General features: G+C 35.1%; 2 protein-coding genes across 2 annotated transcripts; one reads left to right on the top strand and one right to left on the bottom strand.

The window, feature by feature from the left end:
• Positions 1-3,426: 3,426 nt before the first annotated feature.
• LOC145232561 (cullin-5-like) lies at positions 3,427-12,078 on the top strand. Its single transcript, XM_080097208.1, has 17 exons — positions 3,427-3,625; positions 4,389-4,484; positions 4,898-5,011; positions 6,040-6,210; positions 6,282-6,423; positions 6,853-6,998; positions 7,400-7,562; positions 7,639-7,769; positions 7,839-8,011; positions 8,186-8,318; positions 8,460-8,594; positions 8,855-8,966; positions 9,348-9,520; positions 9,855-10,016; positions 10,372-10,490; positions 10,555-10,678; positions 11,037-12,078. Exons 1-17 carry the CDS (start codon positions 3,611-3,613, stop codon positions 11,229-11,231), a joined length of 2,304 nt encoding a protein of 767 aa, XP_079953334.1. The 5' UTR covers positions 3,427-3,610; the 3' UTR covers positions 11,232-12,078.
• Positions 12,079-12,403: 325 nt separating this feature from the next.
• On the bottom strand, positions 12,404-19,170 carry LOC145232562 (uncharacterized). The gene is made up of 7 exons (XM_080097209.1): positions 19,060-19,170; positions 18,638-18,723; positions 17,921-18,146; positions 17,525-17,625; positions 17,134-17,213; positions 16,530-16,695; positions 12,404-13,121 (listed from the first exon to the last, which is right to left on the bottom strand). Exons 2-7 carry the CDS (start codon positions 18,651-18,653, stop codon positions 12,964-12,966), a joined length of 747 nt encoding a protein of 248 aa, XP_079953335.1. The 5' UTR covers positions 18,654-18,723; positions 19,060-19,170; the 3' UTR covers positions 12,404-12,963.
• Between the last annotated feature and the right edge of the window lie 1,954 nt (positions 19,171-21,124).

Here is a 21,124-nt window from a genome sequence, read left to right as displayed (position 1 = left end):
TTTCGAGTAAGATTTATTTAGGTTGGACTGAGGCTTTCTTATTAAAATTAAACAAGCATTGTTTGTATTCAGCAAGGCAGCACAATAAATACAAATCTTACCACGAACATTTCTAACAAGGTTACACGAATTAAAAAATGATTGCGGGAAAAGTTAAAAATCGACATGAAAAAGTTGATAACAAAATGGAATAAAACAGTCTAAACTTTCAAAACTTGAAGCCTCTCACAGCATCTCCTGCACAAAATAAAAACAAAATGTTACGATATTGTCTTCCTTTAATTTTTTTACATCTTTATGGCGTTCAAGTATGTTTGCTGCCTCGCAAACAGAGTTGCTACATCTCGACAGAAACCGAATCTGTATGAAATTGGAAGAATTAGCGGAATAAATTCGGCAAACCGAAGCTTCGATATATCGCTATATAGTTTGAATTTCCTAAGCAGTAGAGAAGGGGGCTTACGATTTGTGTCACTAAATTCATACCGAACGTCCTGGTTTAAAAAATAAAAAAGTCGGAAAACTCTGATTTACCAAGACATAAACGATTGCCTCTGTTTTTTTGTTCCACATCTTCGGCGTTATTTTTTACACGCCTTATATAGCTGCTAGGTGAGGCTTCATCTACAGTACTTGGTTATAATATCGATAATGTTTTCGATGACATTTACAAATTTCTTACTGCATTTTCAATGTTTCGGCCCCGCTCTTCAGATTCCGCTTTTCTAGTCCGTTACACTATTTAAATAACATTAAAACTTCTGGCATGAGAATTTGGCGAAAAGTTTGAACAATAAAGCATGTCGTTTTTATGTCTATTTGGGCTGTATTTCATCATTAAAATTGAAACTTCTCTTTATAAAATTTGATGAACTGTTGGATAGTTTTTACCGACCGTTGTGTTTTCAATAACCGTTGCCAGACAAACGTAAGTATTGTTCTGTAACGTCACAACTGTTCCTTGTTGGCGGTTTTACACTGAGTTTAACGAGTCTTTTGGAAGTTTTTAAATATTTAACCTACTACCACTGGGTTTAGCATGTCATGTGTCATGGGCTTTTTTCCTTTTTCTTGCACCGAAAAAAAAGGGACAAGTTTATGTAGCAAATAAGTTTCTGATTCCCGCGTTTTTCAAAAGCTGTGTTGCGCTTCGCTTGGCTCGCAGATGCAAGATTAAAGTTGTCGCAGCCACCTTTTGCTCGCAATTTTGATGGTATTAATCCTATATTGACTCGTATTTACAGAAGAAACAAGAAACTGGACCAACATTGCTCAAACATATCAAAATAAAGTCACCGACCTAATAAAATCAACAAAAAAATAACGTGACGTATAGTTACCCCTTCGTACGATACCATAATCAATGCAGACAAAAATATTTGCATAACTTTTAAATTGATTAATGTTTACTTTACGGTGGTCCAGATTAAGTAAAAAAATACAATACACTTTAAATGGCAACAACTCTAATGTAACTTACTGTAGGCCAGGTATAAAATCAATGATGCAAATAAGCTATCACTTCATATCATCACAGTTTTTACGACTAACTTTACGACGAACACGAAACATGAAAAGCTGCTTGTTTAAAACTATTTGTTTAAAAGCGCAATAAAAACTCCAACTAAAACAGAAACGACATGGTTAATAACGGACTGAGTTGCCCAAATTCTGACTTAAAGGTTGTCAGTAATTGCAAAAGCATGCTGCAAGGTTGAAATCGCTCCTACTGTTTGTAAAAAATGTTTACTGACAACTAATAACTTCATGTTAGCAATTAATTTCAACAGTTAACCATTTGGCTTCGAAGATGCCTTTAAACTGACAACACTCGACTTTGACATACTCGTTGTGAGTTGGCGCATCCAGTTTCAATCTGGCATTGTTCGAACAAACCAAAAGTTATTGAGGAAGTTTGAAGCCATCCTGGTGAACCGATCGCAACAATAATAAAGCAAATAAGCTTGCGTATTTGGAACAAAAATAGCCTACTTTCTCGCGATATATGGTGCTGAACTACGTGCAGCAACATGTAGGCTTTATGTCTATTTGGGTGCGAGTTTGCAGCCGCGCGATCTTCTTATCGCTATTTTTTTTGTGTGTGTGTTTTGCATTTTGTCGCTTTATAAGAATTTTGTTCTCCAAGTTACGTCATTATCCTGATGAAGGCGTCTTGTATAGGACGTCGAAACGTCGATTATTTATAATAAAAACTGCTGGATGAGCAATACTTTGTTATACAGTATGCCTGGCAGCAATAGCCTATTTCATGTAGGCTACAAGTACAGTAGCGTCACATATACCACTACCCATTTTTCTAAATTGCACAATACCAACGTTGGACAACTGTGCCCGATGCACGACCTATAGCAAAAAAATGGTTTATTGTATTTGTACGAAATGGGATTGATCAATAAAATTACAAACTTTTAAACAAACAGTGCGGGATTTTAGAAACCTATCAGCAGTTGTGGGCCACGACTTCTCCTTGCGCGTTGATAGGGAAATTTGGTGACTTTTAAATTTGTAGTGACGCTAATAAGGCGATGTTAAAAAAGTTCGTACTGCATTCTTAAACAATACCATGCAAAATGCGCAATGAGCTATAATGTTATGAACTTTTTTTTACATGTTATATATAGTAGGCTAACAGTAACGACCATCAGTACCATGTCTTAAACAAATATTCATTACTAGAATAAGCTGCTTGTAACGTCCTGTGAACGCGCCCCGGTTATAGCGAGGAACGTCACACGAGGAGAGAATTGAAACGCGATTCCTCCAACAAACAGTCCACACAGATAGGTGTTTTGCTGATCTTATTAGGCGAATTCTTTGAATGCAGGACAAAGAGGACGATAGAAGCCGATGGAACATGATAGGAAAAGGTTTCTGCATAAAGCATGACACACTGCGCCATAAATGCTGAAATACAGCACAAATCTTACCAACTGTTGTGATAACCGGAGAGATTAAATAGCATGTGTATTTAACTCGCAGCAATTACTGGTAGATACCTAAACATATAATAACTTATATCACCACAATGCGCCTTTATGACACAGTTCTTACCAAGCAATGTTTTGCAAAACGATATACACATTCACGTTTTTAATTTTTCTTGTTTTATATATGAAAGAACGCCTCGTCGCAAGTTATGTTGTGTTAGGGCGGTCTCCCAGGCATTCCCATATAGTGTGTGGCAAACACAGCAAATGCAAAAACCTTCAAATTTTCCAATAATTTTTTAAAGATTTCCTGTGGTAGATCTGTAGCCCTGCTACAATATTTCGATCTACATTGCGACGTAATAGAGGGTCATAAAACTGTTTTTATACTTTTGTAATAGCGTCCCGAAATAAACTAGAATAAAAAACATTTTTGACACTTTGACAACACCACCCGAAGACAAACAACTTGAAATATAAATAAAGGAGAAGTTTAAAGCACGTTGTATTTTGCATTGGTATCGTTTTTAATTTTGCTGTCACCTGTTGATACTGCTGGGGTTGATTGCTTCACTGTCCATTATCAAAATAATAAGGGTTTAAAAGGTGTTACCCTCAATCAATTGTTACACCTGTACCGATCTTCTACAACATAAATTATCATGACTATGCTTGTGGTGAGTATTTTCATTTTACACAAGCGTTTTTTGCCAAAAAAGTTAAAAGAAATCGGTATTATTTGTAGCATTTAGTTAACAGTGTATTAGAAAAATGTACCGGACTACAAAGATTACTTAGTGCATTGCTAGTTTGCTACTACCATCATCTTTGCTACATTAAAAACTGTAAAATCAGTTGGCACTTTGCTTGCCCAAGGGTCCTCATCGCCTTGCCCAAACTCCACCCCCAAACATCCACATTTTAAGCCTTGCCTTGTCACAATTGACAATTAGATAAATCAACAAAATGACAAAACGCAATTGGTTTGATGATGGCTCCCTGTTATCATGCAGCGGGTAAGGGAAGTTTTGGGAATATTATTTTGTTTTCGCGCTCCTATGGCAGTGGCTCCCAACCTTTTTTGTCCTGTGTACTCTATTTCTCGACTTTTTCGTTTCTTGAGAAACGAGAAATTAAAAATGCATTTCTCGCGAGTCTCGAAAATTTTATTTAAGCCGATTTTCTAACAAAAAGATTTCCGATTGTACGTTTTTTCACTTTTAGTAGCAATCGCAAATAGTAAAATTTATATTTATTTCTCGAGAATCGAGGCTCTACCCCCTACAAATTACCAAATACCCCCTTAGTGGGGAATTCCCCTCTGGTTGGGAACCACTGGTCTGTGGCATCCGGTATTGTAGTGATGCATACACTAGCTGATGCATCCAATACAACTTGTTATGATTTAACTTGTTTTGTAAGCTGACAGATTGTTTGTAGGGTCATCAGCAAACTTTTGACGAAAAATGGCCTGCAATGCAACCTGTTATTTTGAAGCTATTAAGTCAGGAATCTGTTACAAGACAAGAGTGGCAGGTGTGCAATTTTTCATGATTTTGAAAGTTGTTTAAAATTCATTTTTAAATCTATTAGGTTGACCGTAATGAGATTGTGCATCCTGAGGTTTTTTTCTCTGATTGTCCATTATAAATTTCAATATAACATTCAGAACAAAACTCACTTAAAACCATTTTTTATATTAAGTATTTTGTGTGAAGGTTTAGGTTTTATCCTTCAATATATTTTTTGAAACTATTTTATAACATAGCAATGTTAAACATCACCAAACAATGATAAATGCTGACACTATTATGATGCAAATTTTACTGGGTACGAAAATTCAAAATCTTAAATTGTTGTTTTAATTGTTTAATTCATGGGATAGGGATCAATTTTCACAATGCTTTCCCACAACATTTTTAGGATTTGTTATTATATACTATGTTTAGGATTTGTTCTGGAATGTGCATTCGGTGTGCATGTGGGATGATAAAGGTGGCCCAGAAAAAGTGCATTCTGCATTGAAAACAAACATATCTAATTTCATCAAGGATGCTCAATCAGTATGTATGGCACATGTACAACTTAATATCTGGAGTCTGGTTATGTAACAAAAGCTGTATGGTCTTGATCAGTGTTCTTCAACCTTTTTGAAAGCGACCCCAATTTAAAAGAAAATTGAATCAGCATTTACATGCGACATTTTTTTCTGATAGGAAAAAAAATGTTTCAAGTAATGCCGAAACTGAAACTATTTTCTTATATTTTATTAAGATTTGGGTTGCAGCTGTTTGGTTTTTGATTATTGCATCACAATGATTAGATTGTGGCACAAGGTACCAAGCTGTACTGCAAAACATTAGCAAACGTATAATTTTTTTGGTCATAAATTTAAACACCAATATATTGAATTTATAGCGACCCAAAAAATGGTTAGGCGACCCACTTGGGGTCGCGACCCACAGGTTGAAGACCACTGGTCTTGATAATAATGGATATGTATCCCTTACCAGGATACATATTGTTTTCCCAACCGTTTTTTTTATTTTATGCAAATGATTGGTCAAGGAAATGTACTTTAAACTTATTTACACATGTATGTAGAGTTTCACACTTTGTTGGTTGCATTTTTAAGCATTTCGCAAATTACAGTTTGATTTACCCTTGTAACCCAAGATATTCATATGTACAATACCGCATTTATTTAATTGTAAGCTGCAGCTAAGTTTTTTAGTTTGTGCATTTTACAATCAAAACTGCCCTGCTTTTTGAAATATTTCAACTTTCAAATTCTTAATGCATGTAGGCATTATTAGTCAACATATGCTCTGCTGGTTACATTTTTTGTGTGACTAACAGTTGTTGACAAATAGTTGTACCATGTAGCAGATCAAACTATTATAAAATGGTATCTAATGTCACAGCATGTGGCTGACAGTCTAGGGCAGCTCATAATCGAGGGCAAATTACAACAGAGTAAATATAGATGAATAGAAAATACATTACATAGGAAAGCTACCTTTCTAGTCATATGTTCCCTTTGTTGAAGCGAACAAACCATACTTAAACCTAATTGTGTTTTAACTTGCAGAGAATTCGGTCTCATCATGAAGGGAATGCGTTACTGCGTGCTTACATTGTTGAATGGCAAAAGTTTTTCTCTCAGTGTGTGTATCTTCCGGAACCTTTCTCACAACTGGAAAAATCTTTAAGTGACAGAACAAACAAAAGAAAGCAGGAACAACAAAGTATTGTCAGAAAGGTAGAATAATAGAAATTCTATCAACGTTGTATACTCATTTGTTAACAAAAACTAATTGTGATTTGTCTTAGCTGATGTTGGACTCATGGAACAAGAATGTTTTCCACAGTATATCTGATAATTTGAAGGATCGAACAATGGTTTTAATACAGGAAGAAAGAGAAGGAAAGTCAGTAGATGCCCAACTTGTCATTGGTGTTCGACAATCTTTTGGTAACTTGTTTGCATTGCATTGTTGTGTCTTGTGTGTGTATGCCACCATCAGAGTTTTTTCCCTTTTTATGCTTGCTTATTTGAACATTGAACAAAAGTTACAAAAACAATAGCTGCAATTCTTGGGCATTGTCCCCCGTGGATTTACAGGTCTCATGAACCTCCAAATGTCACTACTGGGTTTTGTGTTTGACTAACAATAAGGCAGTGTTTGAATGTACGTGCATATCCTACTAAACCTGGGCTTCTACACCATTTTTTTTCACTACCCTCAGTTTTAGATAAAAAGTTTTTTGGCCCCAAGACATATTCCAGTGCTTCTATAATCAAGAGCTGAATAAGTTTAAATAACCTTAAGGCTAAGATGTCCTGCTAATTAACCCTTTTTTAGGTAAAACTAAAAATATCCATTTTTGTATAAATTTACAGTAAATCTTTGTTCCAATGCTGAAGATCCTCTTCAAATCTACCATGAACATTTTGAATCTTCATATGTTCAGGCCACTGAAAAACATTATAACTCTGCTGCTGAGAACTACCTCAATGATAACGGAGTCAGAGAGTACATGAAATATGTGAGGACACACTAAAATTAATATAAATCTTAAATGTATATTTAGGTTTAGCAATAACCTGGCTATTACACTGGGAATTGGACAATGTAAAGGTTACTGCAGAATCAAAAAATACCTGTGCCAACAGTTAATTGCAAGTTTCTTTGAGTTTTATAGTACAGTGTTTGCATAATTTTCTGGGTTCTATATCATGTTGTCAACCCACAACAGGAAATTGCCAATCAATTAATCTTTTTAAAATTATCTTTAATGTTATGCTCTATTTCAGGTGCAAATCATTAAACACTTATTTAAAACTAAGTGAAATGTTATTTTTAACAGACATTTCACTGTTTGTTTTTTTGTAACAGAAAAACTTAATTGTTTGTTGAACGGAATTTTTAAGCTTATTTGTATTACAGGCACAGCAAAAACTTTCAGAGGAAAATCAAAGAGCTACCAGATACCTGGAATCTTCATCAGTAAGCGTCCTCGACAAGCACTGTGTGTTGGTCCTTGTGTCAAGATTTACTGATGCCATGCTTGCTGAATGTCCACATATGATTCGAGAAAATGAAACTGACCGTAAGTTGTAGTGCCATTCATTTAGTGATGTCATTAGTATAAAACCAGTGATGGTGTTTATATTTTTCTTTCATAGAACTCAGTCTTATGTTTAACCTAATGAATCGTGTACCAGATGGAATCAATCCAATTATCAAATACTTGTCAGAATACATCCTACAGCAGGGTCTAACTGATATGAAAGAATGCAGAGATATTATCACTACAGTAGGATGTTTTCTAGAAAGATTGTAATTTTCAATTGAATATAATTAACCAGCATCATTTTTTATGAAGGATTCTGAAAAATATATTGATCTGTTACTGGTGCTGTTCCAACGTTTTTCAACATTGGTAAAGAAATCGTTTAATGATGACCCTCGATTGTTAACTGCACGGGACAAAGCCTTTAAAGAAGTGGTCAATGATTACTCTGTGTTTAGCCTAGAATTGCAAACGAAGGCAAAACAGTAAGTTATGCTTTTTTGTGTGTTCTTTTGTATGAATCAAAAATGGCAGTATGAATCCAAATTTAAAACTAGTCATTTGCGGTTTTAACATCAAACTCAAAGTAAAAACATTTGTGAAAAAGCTGCAAGAAAAGAGAAATTTGTTTTATTATTAGCTTTGTGTACTATTTACAGAAATACAGTAAAACTGCCACCAGAATCAAGATGTCCAGAACTTCTTGCAAACTTCTGTGACATGCTTTTACGTAAAACTCCCTTGAGCAAAAAATTATCAACAGATGAAATTGATGCCAAGCTGAAAGATGTTGTAAGACAATTTCATTTTTTTATGTGCAACATAGAGATATTCAAGGATTACAATTCTACATCCTTTTAAATGAGTTTTTAATGCAAATTACCAGTTATTCCACTATAAACATCAGGCATATCATGTTTCTTTTTGTTTTAGCTTCTAGTTTTAAAGTATGTGGCAAACAAGGATGTATTCATGAGGTATCACAAAGCTCATCTTACTCGTCGTCTGATCCTTGGTACATCAGCTGATAATGAGAAGGAAGAAAACATGTTAGAAGGACTGAGAGAGGTATTTTGTTCAATTTCAGTTGATGAAGTTCAAACACACATAGTTTATTTGTTACTTTTGAGGTGTCTCACTAAATTGCCGAATTTTACTTGCACACAATCCAGAAATATGCCAGTTGCAGTAAAAAGAGGCAAACCTAAGTGTCAATGTCCAGCAATGTGAGGTTGAATATTTTCCTAAATGTGAAATCAGAAAATGTTATCAAACAAATAAATGAAAATCTAATAACCACTAAAATTAACAAGATGCATTTGTTGCAGGTTGGAATGCCAGCCGACTATGTAAATAAGTTGGCTCGCATGTTTCAAGACATTAAAGTGAGTGAGGATCTTAATCAACAATTTAAAGAAAATAGAAAAGATCGAGCATCTGGTAAGAAATATTACACAGGTGCAATGTTGTGTGATAAAATAAGTTTTTTACTCACCCTAAACTACAGTTAAATAAAGGCAAAACTAACTGCAGTACCAAGTTTAAAAGTAAAAGTGTAGTTGTGTAAAAGAATGAATTGGGTTTTGTTATTTCACATGTGTGCTACAAATATGAAGTGAAAAAATATATTTGTATTTTTAGTGTGCAAGTCTAAAAGATCTTGACTTCAAATATTTATTTTTGAATTCACAGATTTCTCTATATTTGCATAGTTATAGTGGGTAAAAACCTAATTTGCTTCAAATATTCAATAAATATATCCTATTTAAAAAAAAAAAAAACAGTCATTAAATTATTAAAACCAAATTTATTTTATTTTAGATGTTGCCAACATCAAGATATTAAATGCAGGAGCTTGGTCTCGTCGATCAGAGCGTATTCCTGTTTCCCTTCCTGCTCTTCTGGAAGATCTCATCCCAGATGTGGAGGAGTTTTACAAAAGCAAACACACAGGAAGAAAGTTGCACTGGAATCATCTTTTGTCAAATGGAATTGTAAGTTGCCTTATATAAATATTTAAAACATGTATAATATTTATACATGTCATGTATAATGTATAAATGTGTTTTGAAGTTTTCACAAAATGGCGTTTGTTGCAAACACTTCGTTTGGTAGCATTTTTGTTTGAATATCCTTTACTCTTATGGCAGTGCAGCAATTTTAAACTGAATGATCATAAATGAAGTGTTGCTTAAAACACCAATTCAAAATATAAGCAGTAAAAAATTACCCACTGTACAAATTTTATGGTCATCACAATCTGGTTGCTAAGCTTTGGCTACTTTATAAAATGACATTTTGACCAAAAAGTCATCTTCAATCTTTTAGATGACATTTAAGACCGACATTGGTCAGTATGAGATAGAAATTACAACTTTTCAAATGTCCGTCCTGCATGTGTGGAACTCACGACCTCGAGAGGCAATTTCTTTTGAAAGTTTGAGGTTAGCTACACAACTTCCCGATGCTGAATTAAGGAAAACACTTTGGGTAAGTTCTAAAACTGTATGAGTAAAAGCTGTTTTAAATTCTACAACGATATGTATGCTACACTCTTTTAAACGTTTTGCATTTTTTATGACGTTATACATTCACAGCATATTGTTGCAAGCTTTAGCAAATGTGTTTACTTTTTTGGCAGTTTAGTTATATTTAACAAGTTTTTATTTAAAAAAATTATGCAAAATGGCCGATACAAAATAAGCTTCCATTAAATTATATCAAGTGTCTCATATAACCAGGTGTCTGGGCCGTATGTATGAAAAAAAAAACGTTTTATGACAACTCGCAAAAAACGACAATGTCAGATTTTGTAAATGTTATTGTTTATTTTGTGATCCTTTAGTCGTTGGTGTCAAACGGAAAACTGAAACGTCAAGTTCTTGTTTGTGAACCCTCTGTTACGTCACTAAAGGGGTTCAACGATAGTTCAATATTTAACATCAACCATCAGTTCTGCCTTTTGTAAGTATGCCTTAATCCATGGCTGATGAAAACACGTAACTTTGTGGACTGTTAAACATTGCAGAAAAGGCGGAAAGACCCAAAAACGGGGTCGAGTCAACTTGATCGGTCGACTTCAACTTTCTACTGAGAAAAACCGTGAAGAAGATAATGAGGGGATTACACAGTTGCGAATATTACGCACTCAGGTTGGTGACGTGACATTGTAAACCGACATGTTGTATTCAACCAGTACTATAAATCGTCTTTATATAAACAATTCTAAAGGCGTAGAAAAAGTACCAATTTTTGTACTTCACTCATAATACTACCCGTTGAAGGCGTTATACCGAACCAAGAATTCCCACATGAGAAGGCGCAGGCTAGAAAAAATATGGGCCTGACGTCGTGATCGCTGGTCTGCATGATCGCTCCAAGGCTGATCCCAGTTATAAATTTAACTTCCTTCCTTCACGTATTAATTTCATACTTTATCCGAATGAGTGCCAAGTGAAATTTAATTGTGTTACCGTTGGTTTTTATTTTCACAAACACTTGTTTCTACAGGAAGCGATCGTAAAAATCTTGAAAATGAGAAAGAAGATAACCAACGCACAACTACAAACCGAACTTGTTGAAATTCTCAAAAACATGTTCCTGCCTCAGAAAAAACTCATCAAGCAACAGATTGAATGGTTGATCGACAACAAATATATGAAGCGGGACGATGACGATATTAACAGTTTTGTGTATATTACGTAACGGCAAATCACTTCCATAACTTGAACCGTGCACTCAGTGGCAATTTTTTTTCTTTTGCTGTTTTTTGCATTCAAATATGTACTTTGCGGTTCGTTTGTATCTAAAGTCTATGCTATGGCCATTTGCTTTCGTTGTAGAACTGAGATTTTGGGTTGGTTGAGTTAAGGCGTGCTATATGTTGAAGTAGCTCAAACCTCAACAATCTTCAGTTTTGATCTTTATTGCAATGTATGTGTCATACCTGAGATGCATGTTTGTTACAGTTTGTGCGCGAGTTTCTGTCTTCAGAAAGTGTTAAACTTAAAGTTCGTGATTAGTTCTGTTGTATCTTTTTTGAAATATCTGCCAAACGGAATTATTTTCAAAATACCAAACAAAATAATGTGACTTTTGCCGATAGTGATTATACAGTGTTTCCATCAGGCAGAGTCAATCATATAAGTTATAAGGGGCAATGCAATGTTCTGGTAAAACTCAACATAAAGTTCTTTATATTTATGTGACTTTTTGCATTTTTGTGTTCTAATATTTTTTTTTTTGAGTTCTGCACATATCTCACGCTTTAGTGGGTCAAGTGCTACGGCCTTCAATATCATTTAAAAGGTATTTTCACTCTTCACCCAAAGCATGGTTCAAGTCATTTAGATTTAACGTGCTAGTGAGCTGCTTATGAGTTCAAAAAAGTTCGTTTTGCATTATATTGTCATAAACTTGTTTATTCGACGCTTTCTTTCATAATTGCGATCATGATTCATTTTCTAAACTGAATCCTGCATAACCTTGCATTTTGTTCGACACTTGATTAAGTGTTCACGTCAGTCGTGCAAATAAAACAATACGGACTGTTGTTGGTAGCCTTTCGTTCTTTTATCAGCACAGCTTGCAAGTCACTTTCAACTTTCGTATGTCAGTCGATTGGTTATTATGGAAGCATTCATCGGCTGGCAAATACAATGCCTTTCGGGTTGTGTGAACCCGTTTTGAAGCGAAATTACTTAATACACGAAAGGTGCGTATATAAGGTTGTCTGTGACCCAAGCTAGTCTGGCCAAATTTGTATTTTAATTTATAAGCTAAGCTGGTTGTCAAGCATAAACTGTTGCTGCCTTGCATAACACACTAACCATCGTTGCTCTTTCTGCCGTTTTGTTTATGCCAACAATAAAACTTCGTGAAATAAATAACGTATCAACTTGTTATTACAGCATCAACTATCACACAAAATATTGCAAGAACATTCGAATCAAAGGCGGCATGTTGTTGATGCAGGTTTGCTCAACTTGGGCGAAAATAGCCACGCTTTTAAAAGTAACCATCAAACTTGTACCCAAGCGTGCTGGAGTGTAATTGTGAACCAAACCCACTTCAGAAGATTTGGGTCAAAAACGAATGCCATTTTTTGTAAATTGTAATATATAAAAGCCAAAAAAATGCTTACAATAAGTCTGGTTTCGGGTTTTAAAATCGCCAAAACGGCAAATTCAAATATTTTGGCCAACAATAAGCTCGTTGCACCACTACTATTTGTTCAAACAAGGGACTTTACCAACGCAGGATCGATTAATGTGGTAACCATAGAAAGTTTATGCAATATTAAAAATGCATGGTTTGCCGGATACCACGCTTAGTTTTCGAAACGTAAACGAGCACTAATTTTTTAGAAGATATACAGTGTTTTGAATAGAATTTCCTGTTGCGGTAATTCTCAGTGGCTTGACATGCCTATAACAAATTAATGGCGGTCGTCGCTTTTTTCACCCATAAAGTTTGTCATTTTCTCCATAACATCGGTGAGTTCTGTCATGGCATCGGAAAAAAGAGTTCGATCCTGGTCAAGGAGGGCTTGGTCAAGTTCTTGTAACGCGTTATCAAAGTCTTCGTCGCCTGTTACTGTAAAAAAATAAAGGACACGTTACCAAATTGTAAAAGTTGTCATGAGTATAACGCGATGTTGACATAAACAAACAAGTAGATAAAATACACATAACCATTAACCTTAAAAAAGAAAAAAAAATGTTTTCGAACAAACGTTTTGACAAAAACAATTGTCATCAATTATGTAACTTACATTAAAACTGGCTACACAATTAAGACACGGACTTAAAGAGTAGTTTGACTGAAAACGAAATTGCCAGTGATGTTGTATGAAGCGTGGACATTTTATTGAGCAAACGTTTTGAAAAAAACAATTGTCATCAATTATGTAACTTACATTGTTTTTGTCAAAACGTTTGCTCAATAAAATGTCCACGCTTCATACAACATCACTGGCAATTTTGTTTTTAGTCAAACTACTCTTTAAGTCCGTGTCTTGTGTAGCCAGTTTTAATGTAATGTAACACACTAAAATGTCTAAAATGAAAAATGGCTTTAATCACGACCGCATTTTGAGGTTTTGTTTGTGCATGAACGTTTTTCCTGCTGTTTTGTTTTATGTCATCTTGTCATACTGTTGGTATCAGGGGCGGCTCGTGCGAGGGGGCTGCGGAGCTGCAGCACCCCCAGTATTTTTACTTGACATTCCTATTCCAAGTTGTTATACAAAACAATCTTTACATATAGTTTTTATGTTTGATCAGTGTATACTAAGAATAACTTTTATGGCATTAATCGGCATTTTATTAAAATAAAATTAATAAAAATTTTGTATTATTTAAAAAAAAAATTTTGAAAAAATAATAATATGTTATCTATGGCGGAGCTGCAGCTCCAGTTTCGTGACGTTTCATGACGTTTTCAGTTGTGCGCATGCGCACTTGGAAAAGCTACATGCCGGGCGAAATAGGCGAGAGGGGGCTGTGGCTCGCGCAGCCCCTCGCGTGACGTAGCGCTGGTTGTGTTGTCTGCTTCGCATCAGTGAGCTCCAAAGCCAAACCCGTGTACTGTGTTTTTAAGTTCGACAGTAAGTGCAGTTAAAGAATTACTTTGCTATCATTAAATTTGTTGTTTGACTGTTAGTCGTGACTTTTTAAGATGACTGTAAGTGGGTTTCAGGTTTTACAGTTATCATTGAATTAAATAAGTGTATCTAATCTAACACCTTGAAAAAGAAAAAAAGGTCATCTAACACCTTCAAAAGTCACAATTAACCTTTATAATAAATAACTGAATTTAAAAGAGTTATGAAAGTATGGGACAAAACATCTGCTACTCCAATGTCATGCAGGAATAAGCAACAACAAGAAATACTTAGTTTTAGTTCCTAATGCCACCAAACAATAATTAAATTTGTGACTGTGAAGTTAAATGCCTTACTGAAATTCAGGCAATATCAAATGCAGAACTAACAACTGCAAGCAACAGGAATTTTGAAATGAAGACAAAAAAGAGTGAAGACAATTTAAAGTGTGGATTTCTTAACACACCATATGGACAGTATTTGGCAAATACAAATACTATTTGCAACCAAGTGCAATCATGTGTATTGATATAATGGACATGTACTGTTTGTCTAAACAGTAGCTGCTAAATTGCTTCACAGGAAGTGTTGCTTAAGAATGATTATTCTACAGACAAGATAGTAGTGACACCAAGCACATCCTATTGTTGACAAAGAACAGCTAGCTACTCAAAATGTTTCTGTAGATCTGATGTTCATGATTACTTTGAAAATAATTAATCTAGAGATGATGTTTTGACAAGTTAAACTACTAGGATGAAAAATCCTTTTTTGCTGTTTCCATGATTCCTTCAAAGGCAAAACAGTTCTTTTTAACACTGACAAAGATGCCAGTTTTGCTGAGGAACACCAATATATCCAAAAGACTTGCAGTGCTAGTACTAAATAGAAAAACATTTTCTTAGTTATCATTTGGGATTAAGGAAGAAGCTATCAATTATCATGCCCTAACTATAACCTCATGATTCATTTTGGTTGGAAAAAGGAAGCACAAGATTTAATAGTATGGTTTAAATTTAAGTGGGAGTGTTGTAAATTTTAAAGCTTGAAGGCGGTTTGAACTTGAAGGAGGAATTACAAGCTATTTGTCAGCAAGCAGCAATTATTGCAGTTGAGAAACTAAAATACAATTAATAGTCTGTACGCAAAAATTCAAGAAAGATGTTTAAATGAACAAGTTCTGAAACCAATGTAATGTGGTTGTTAAATTTGTTAGTTATGATACCAATAAAAAGCTGTATGGCTAGTTTTTTTTGTGTGACAATAATCTGTGAAGTGTCATAGAATATGTTGAAAACGCTGACTGTGACTAAATTTACTCAAATGAAACATGAAAATTTTTGTTGTCGAACTGAAATTCCTGTTGTGTTTTACCGTATTTACAACCGCTGTGCCACGTATGTTTTTGTTTTTCACATTATGACTGAACGTTATTGTGTTTAGCCCGTCGCTGTGCAAGTAAACAAAATACACAAATGATGCCGTCTGCTGTTTACACTCGTGTACATTATTGCGTCACAATAAAATTGCGTCACAATGGGTTATTGTGTTTAGCCCGTCGCTGTGCAAGTAAACAAAATACACAAATGATGCCGTCTGCTGTTTACACTCGTGTACATTATTGCGTCACAATAAAATTGCGTCACAATGGGCAGGACCCCCACAAATTTTAGGCACGAGCCGCCACTGGTTGGTATGTACTCGAGTAAATGATAAAATGGTAACAAAAGTGAACTTTTTTTGCTTTGTTAATAAAGTGCTTGACTCGAGTGAAACTTTAAAATACTTGAGTTGAGTTTTTTACCCCATATACACAACTATAAATATGTTGAAATATTGGGGCTGACAAATAATCTGTTTTATTGCCGCTTGAATCAATATATTTACTAATTGCTTCTTGGCGGCGTTAACACGTTAGATAAGAAATGCGTCATTACAAACATTTTTTTTACTTTTTAGGCGCTGATTTTGTTTTGAATATGCCTCGTTTTCTGTTTTTCTTAAAAAACATGACGTAGAGATTTTTCAGTGTAGGCGAAATTTACATGATTGGACGTAAGATAAATCGATAACAAGTTGTTGTGAATTTATTGTCAGTTGTTATTAACAACTTGACCTCACTCGTGTGAGAGAATGAACTAGAGTTGACTTGACTAGCAAAACTTATTACACAACACAGCAGTGACGTGTGTAGTTTGCATATGTAACAGGAACTTCTTGAATACAAGATTTGTTTTTAAGTTCTCTGTTTAAGTTTGGTCACAGCAAGTTTTTCATCTAAGCTAGTGCTATCATTTTTTAAGAAGAAACTCGATTTTTAACAACGAAAATAATAGTAAACTTTATGTAGGCCTATATCTGCAACTTTAAAAACTTCGACTTAATAAATTACAACTTACTTGTTGAATTTCGGGATTCACTTGATGTAAGACGATCTTTAGTCGAAGGTCTTTGTGACGAAGATGTGGTATCTTGCTCGTTTGCTGACGGATCTTGATATTTATGATATTCCTCCTCTGGAGGGGGTGGCGGAGCAATAAACGATGGGTTGCCATAAATGTCACTCTAAAAAACAAAAAATAGAAGTTTAGAAATGATGCTTTTCGCCCTTTCTACATATGGCACAGGTGTAAAAATGAAACCAAAAAGATTTGAACAGTATTATTGACGTCTAAAATTTGATCTACCATAAATATTAATTTAGGCAGTGAAACACACATTTGTTTTATTTATTTGGCTCAGGTTACTGGAGCACTTACTAACGTTTGATAAATAGTAAACTTATAAAGCAAGTGAAGCTATGCCGTATTGGGACGCTCAAGGTACTTTGCGAATGGAATCATTCACTGCTGAAGGTTATTGTTGAAAGTTTATGAACATTTTTAATTGCTAGTCGTGTTGACTTATCATAATGGAACTAAAAACATTCTCTCAGATAAGTGTTAGTAGTGAGTTAACTGACAAAATGTAATGCACAACATGCGTTAATGCGGTCAGACGTACCTGTATGATGGGATTGTAGCGGGCCAGCATTGACGACACTTCCTGTAATGTTTTGAGGTTAATATGGAAACCGGACAAACCTGTAACACATATATCAGTGCTGGTTTAAATTGGGCCAAGAGCTGCGTAACATGTTCATGTAAAGCATATCCAGTTCAAACGGCTATTGATAGCATTTGTAGAGCAGCATGCGGCTTTTATTAGTTTATTTAGAGTTTATTGTAATTAACAAATACCGATTGTTTCCACGTTTTGGTACGTAAAACAATAGCACTTCATAAAATGTTTTAGACGATAAATGGTACGTCGGTTTTATTGTTGGAAGTCTGTATAAAAATTACTTCACAATAACAACGTTTCGGAAATGAAACGGGTAGAAACAAAATCTTACTTTGGTTGTCGCCATCCGTATCCGAATCAAGTCGAATACACAGACCGTCGTCATCGTCATCATCATCGTAATAATCGTCACCAGAAGATGCCGTAAAATATCTGTAAAACAGCGTTTTTCAAAGTCAATAAAAATACGCATTATTTGAAGGTTACCACACCAAACAGTTTGCATTGTTTTCACTGTTTTAGTGATTTTGTTGCATATTAAATCTTCACAAGACCACAGTTTTCTCCGACAGATTACAAAAACCTTGCCACATTTTTTTCACAACTTGCTTTAGGTTGTACTATGTCAGAAAACAAAATTAAAATGCTGTTTGAGTTTTCGTAATTTGGAATTTAAACAATGACATGCATTTGTTTTTTCGTAAACTAGAAAGAGATTCAATTCCACCTGTCACTTCTTTCACCGTCGCTTGTATCAGGGCGGATCAAAGTGGGCGGGGCAAGTGTTGATTGGTTGCGCTGGTCACGTGACGGGCCTTGAGAAGAAGATGGACCGTCATCGTATGGTGACGTCACAGCTATGTCAGGTGATTTTGCGCGGCGGAGTGGAGAGGGCATCAAGGTGGTCGTCATTATGTTTGTGTTGAACAGGTTTTTAATATTCCAGCTGTTTTCTACAAAGATCCACAATTAGTTGACGAACTATTGTACGTTTGATTCCGAGACCCAATTTATCGACTTGAGCTGGTAAACAACTATTACTCAGGCGCTGAAATGCTTCAAGTCAGTCTGCTCTTTTTGGGGTTTTTAAAACATTTTTTCAAAGGTAAAACACAATCAATTTGTCCAAAGCTCTCTTAGAAGACCAAATAATACACTCATGAAAACCAATTCGTTGTGCAAATGTAGTTGCTTAGTTATCAGTCTTTCTAAATAAATTATACCGCTTTGGCCACAGTGCAAAACACCTAAATAAATTCTAAAAAGGAACACATCATATATAACGTTATCATTTGATACTTTTCTTTGAACGTTTGATTCGTAACTAGAGTTGTTTGTTTATACCACAAACCAAGTTTAACCACAAAATATACAAAAACGGTAAGTCATGCAAAACAAAAATATGGGCGTCAGTATCACGTTTAGTAGTGGAGTAAAATCTTACCTATAACTGTTGCCATCACGTACTATCCATGTGTGACGTCATTTTGCCTTCTACGATGTTTTGCCCTAAACTAAGTTACCGCTTTCCTAAAAGACAAAATAGTAGTTTAATTGAACATTTTTAATGTTGATCCATATAAGTTTAATTTATTTCTGTTGCAATGTTGATTTTAGTTGTGGTAGGAAATCGACCACGCATGTAATGTAAAATATTTGTTGTCATAACTGTGTGCATTTGGTCCTGTTTCACCAGGCATTATGACGCTTCACGTTAATATAAAGTCGTACGTTACTATTATACATCATTTTCACACGTCATTTAACGTTATTTCAAGTGGGTCACCGATACAGTTAAGGCAACTGTTTTTCTGCTAAATGGGCAGAGTGGGTTTGAATGCTTACAAAAAATATCAAAATCTTCACCTTATCGGGGCTTACACTGTCAGCATAAGGAGATTTCATGGCTGTGTGGTTGTGTACGAATTCGTATTTATAGCGTAGTTTTTTAGATCTAATTTGACTTTTAAAATTCTCGTAAACCTATTATGTTAAACATGGAAATCTACATGTTTAAAAATGTGGAAGACAGTTTAGTTTAAAAAGACAACCCCTTTTTCGCTTAGTTTCCTTTCAGCAGTTATAAGTCATTTGAACAATACCCTGTCGAAAAGTTTTTAGTTTCAACAACAAAACGCCTGATGTTGAAATCTACTGTGACAGCTACTTGAATCCTTGTTTTTGTTGTATACCCAATAGACGGATAATAATGACGGTGAAATTCATGCCAATGTTTCAGTAACAATTAAATCTCCACTGTCGACATCGGCAATGTCATCATAAAAATCTATCTTTTTACACGCAAAAGGCAGAGTACACTTTTGCGCATTGTTATGTTGCAACGTTGAAATATGGATCCAATTTTCCATTTTCAAATTGACAAGTATAAGCTACCATAACCTTGACTGTTATGTGGTAATATCTATTAAGCTAGATACAGAATGCTATTGCCGAAGAAATCACACAAAGTGTTTATAAAACAGTTGATGCCTGCGCATATTTAGCTCGAAACCTATTCGCGTTCATTTTTCCTCGAAACTTTTTTATGGTTTCAAAACTCATTGCCAAAACCTTTTCTAGTCAGTTTAAACCAGACGAACTATGGCTGCTGCTATATAAATCGGTATGCGTGGTGTGACTGGTAGCGGAACCGATGTGTTCCTGCAATGAATCATGACAACGCTTTGCACAAGGGTTATGCGGTGACTAACTGCGCGGCCCCATCGCCACAGGCCTGTAACTATACTGCCGTAGAATTACTAGGAAATGCAAATTTTTAAACAGGCCCTAATGTATCGAATCAAAGCAAATAGTAAAATAATGAAATATCTTTTTTTACCAGTGTTTATGAGACCATTATTTATAGTTTTGGGATGTTGGTCCTCTGTTTGGTGCTAGAAGTCATTGCACTACATACACAAATTCGACAACCGTAAAAGTACATAACTGCAGTGACGGTTTATCAACTCAAGTTACCCAATCAGTTAATTGCAATTGTAAACTCCATTGTGGTGTTCTATTAAATGTTGACCAGACCGCATGCGAACCGAGAGTTTGGCATAAAGGTGCTGTAAACCTACCAGTCCTTATCGCATTGAATTGTGTTAAAAACTCTTATCACTTTTCTATAGCTTTTGCTGCTTTTATGGCTTCGCTGCTTTGTTGTACACTTCATCTGTAAAAGCATTAAATAAGGATTGCCGAAACGTCATGTTTTTACAATTTTTTGGCCTGTCTGGTTCTTTTTAGAACTCTTATCCTTTTTTATGATTTACGCATGTTTTTACACTAGGAGTATATGCCTGATTATGCCCAATCTTTGATAAACAAGCAGCACCTACAAGCTGGACAATCTCGAGAATAAATCTGGTCTTAGATTTATTTTTGTAACACTGATATCTATGGCGTGCTGGCAAGGACTTCTCATTCACACTGCACCAAGGAAGGATGCACAGGCTACTGACGCAATTTCCGGTGCCACGTGACGTGAATAACACGATTGTACACAAACATTACGCCGACTTTAATCCAAGCTTCCATGAATATGTAAATTCCGCAAAATAGGCGATTAATTGCCTTCAAAAATCTGCAATGTTGCCCTCTGTTGCGTATTGTGGTCTCAAAGCGCTGAAGGCGCATTTAAATGCAATGATTTTTTCGAAACTTTGGTATTTCCCACACTAGTTCCTGCTATTTGGTTTGTCTATAATCGGACTTTTCTGCTTTCATTGAGCATAGCAGATCAGTAGGCTAGTCTATCGTTGTCAATATCGTGTCAGTTTATGAGTATGACTTTAAAATGAGTATGACTTTTTTTGAAATCCAGCGTTTGCTCTTTTTATCCCGATTTTAGCTTCAAAACGTTTGAAACACTTCAGAAACTTTGGAAATTCATAAGTTAGAAAGTAGGCCAATGTTTGTTTGTTTCATT

The sequence above is a fragment of the Phallusia mammillata genome, chromosome 6 (assembly GCF_965637545.1).
Source record: "Phallusia mammillata chromosome 6, kaPhaMamm4.hap1.1, whole genome shotgun sequence".
Lineage (NCBI taxonomy): Eukaryota > Metazoa > Chordata > Ascidiacea > Phlebobranchia > Ascidiidae > Phallusia > Phallusia mammillata.
The sequence above is the reverse complement of the archived record's forward strand: the minus strand, read 5'-3'. Positions and strand labels throughout refer to the sequence as shown.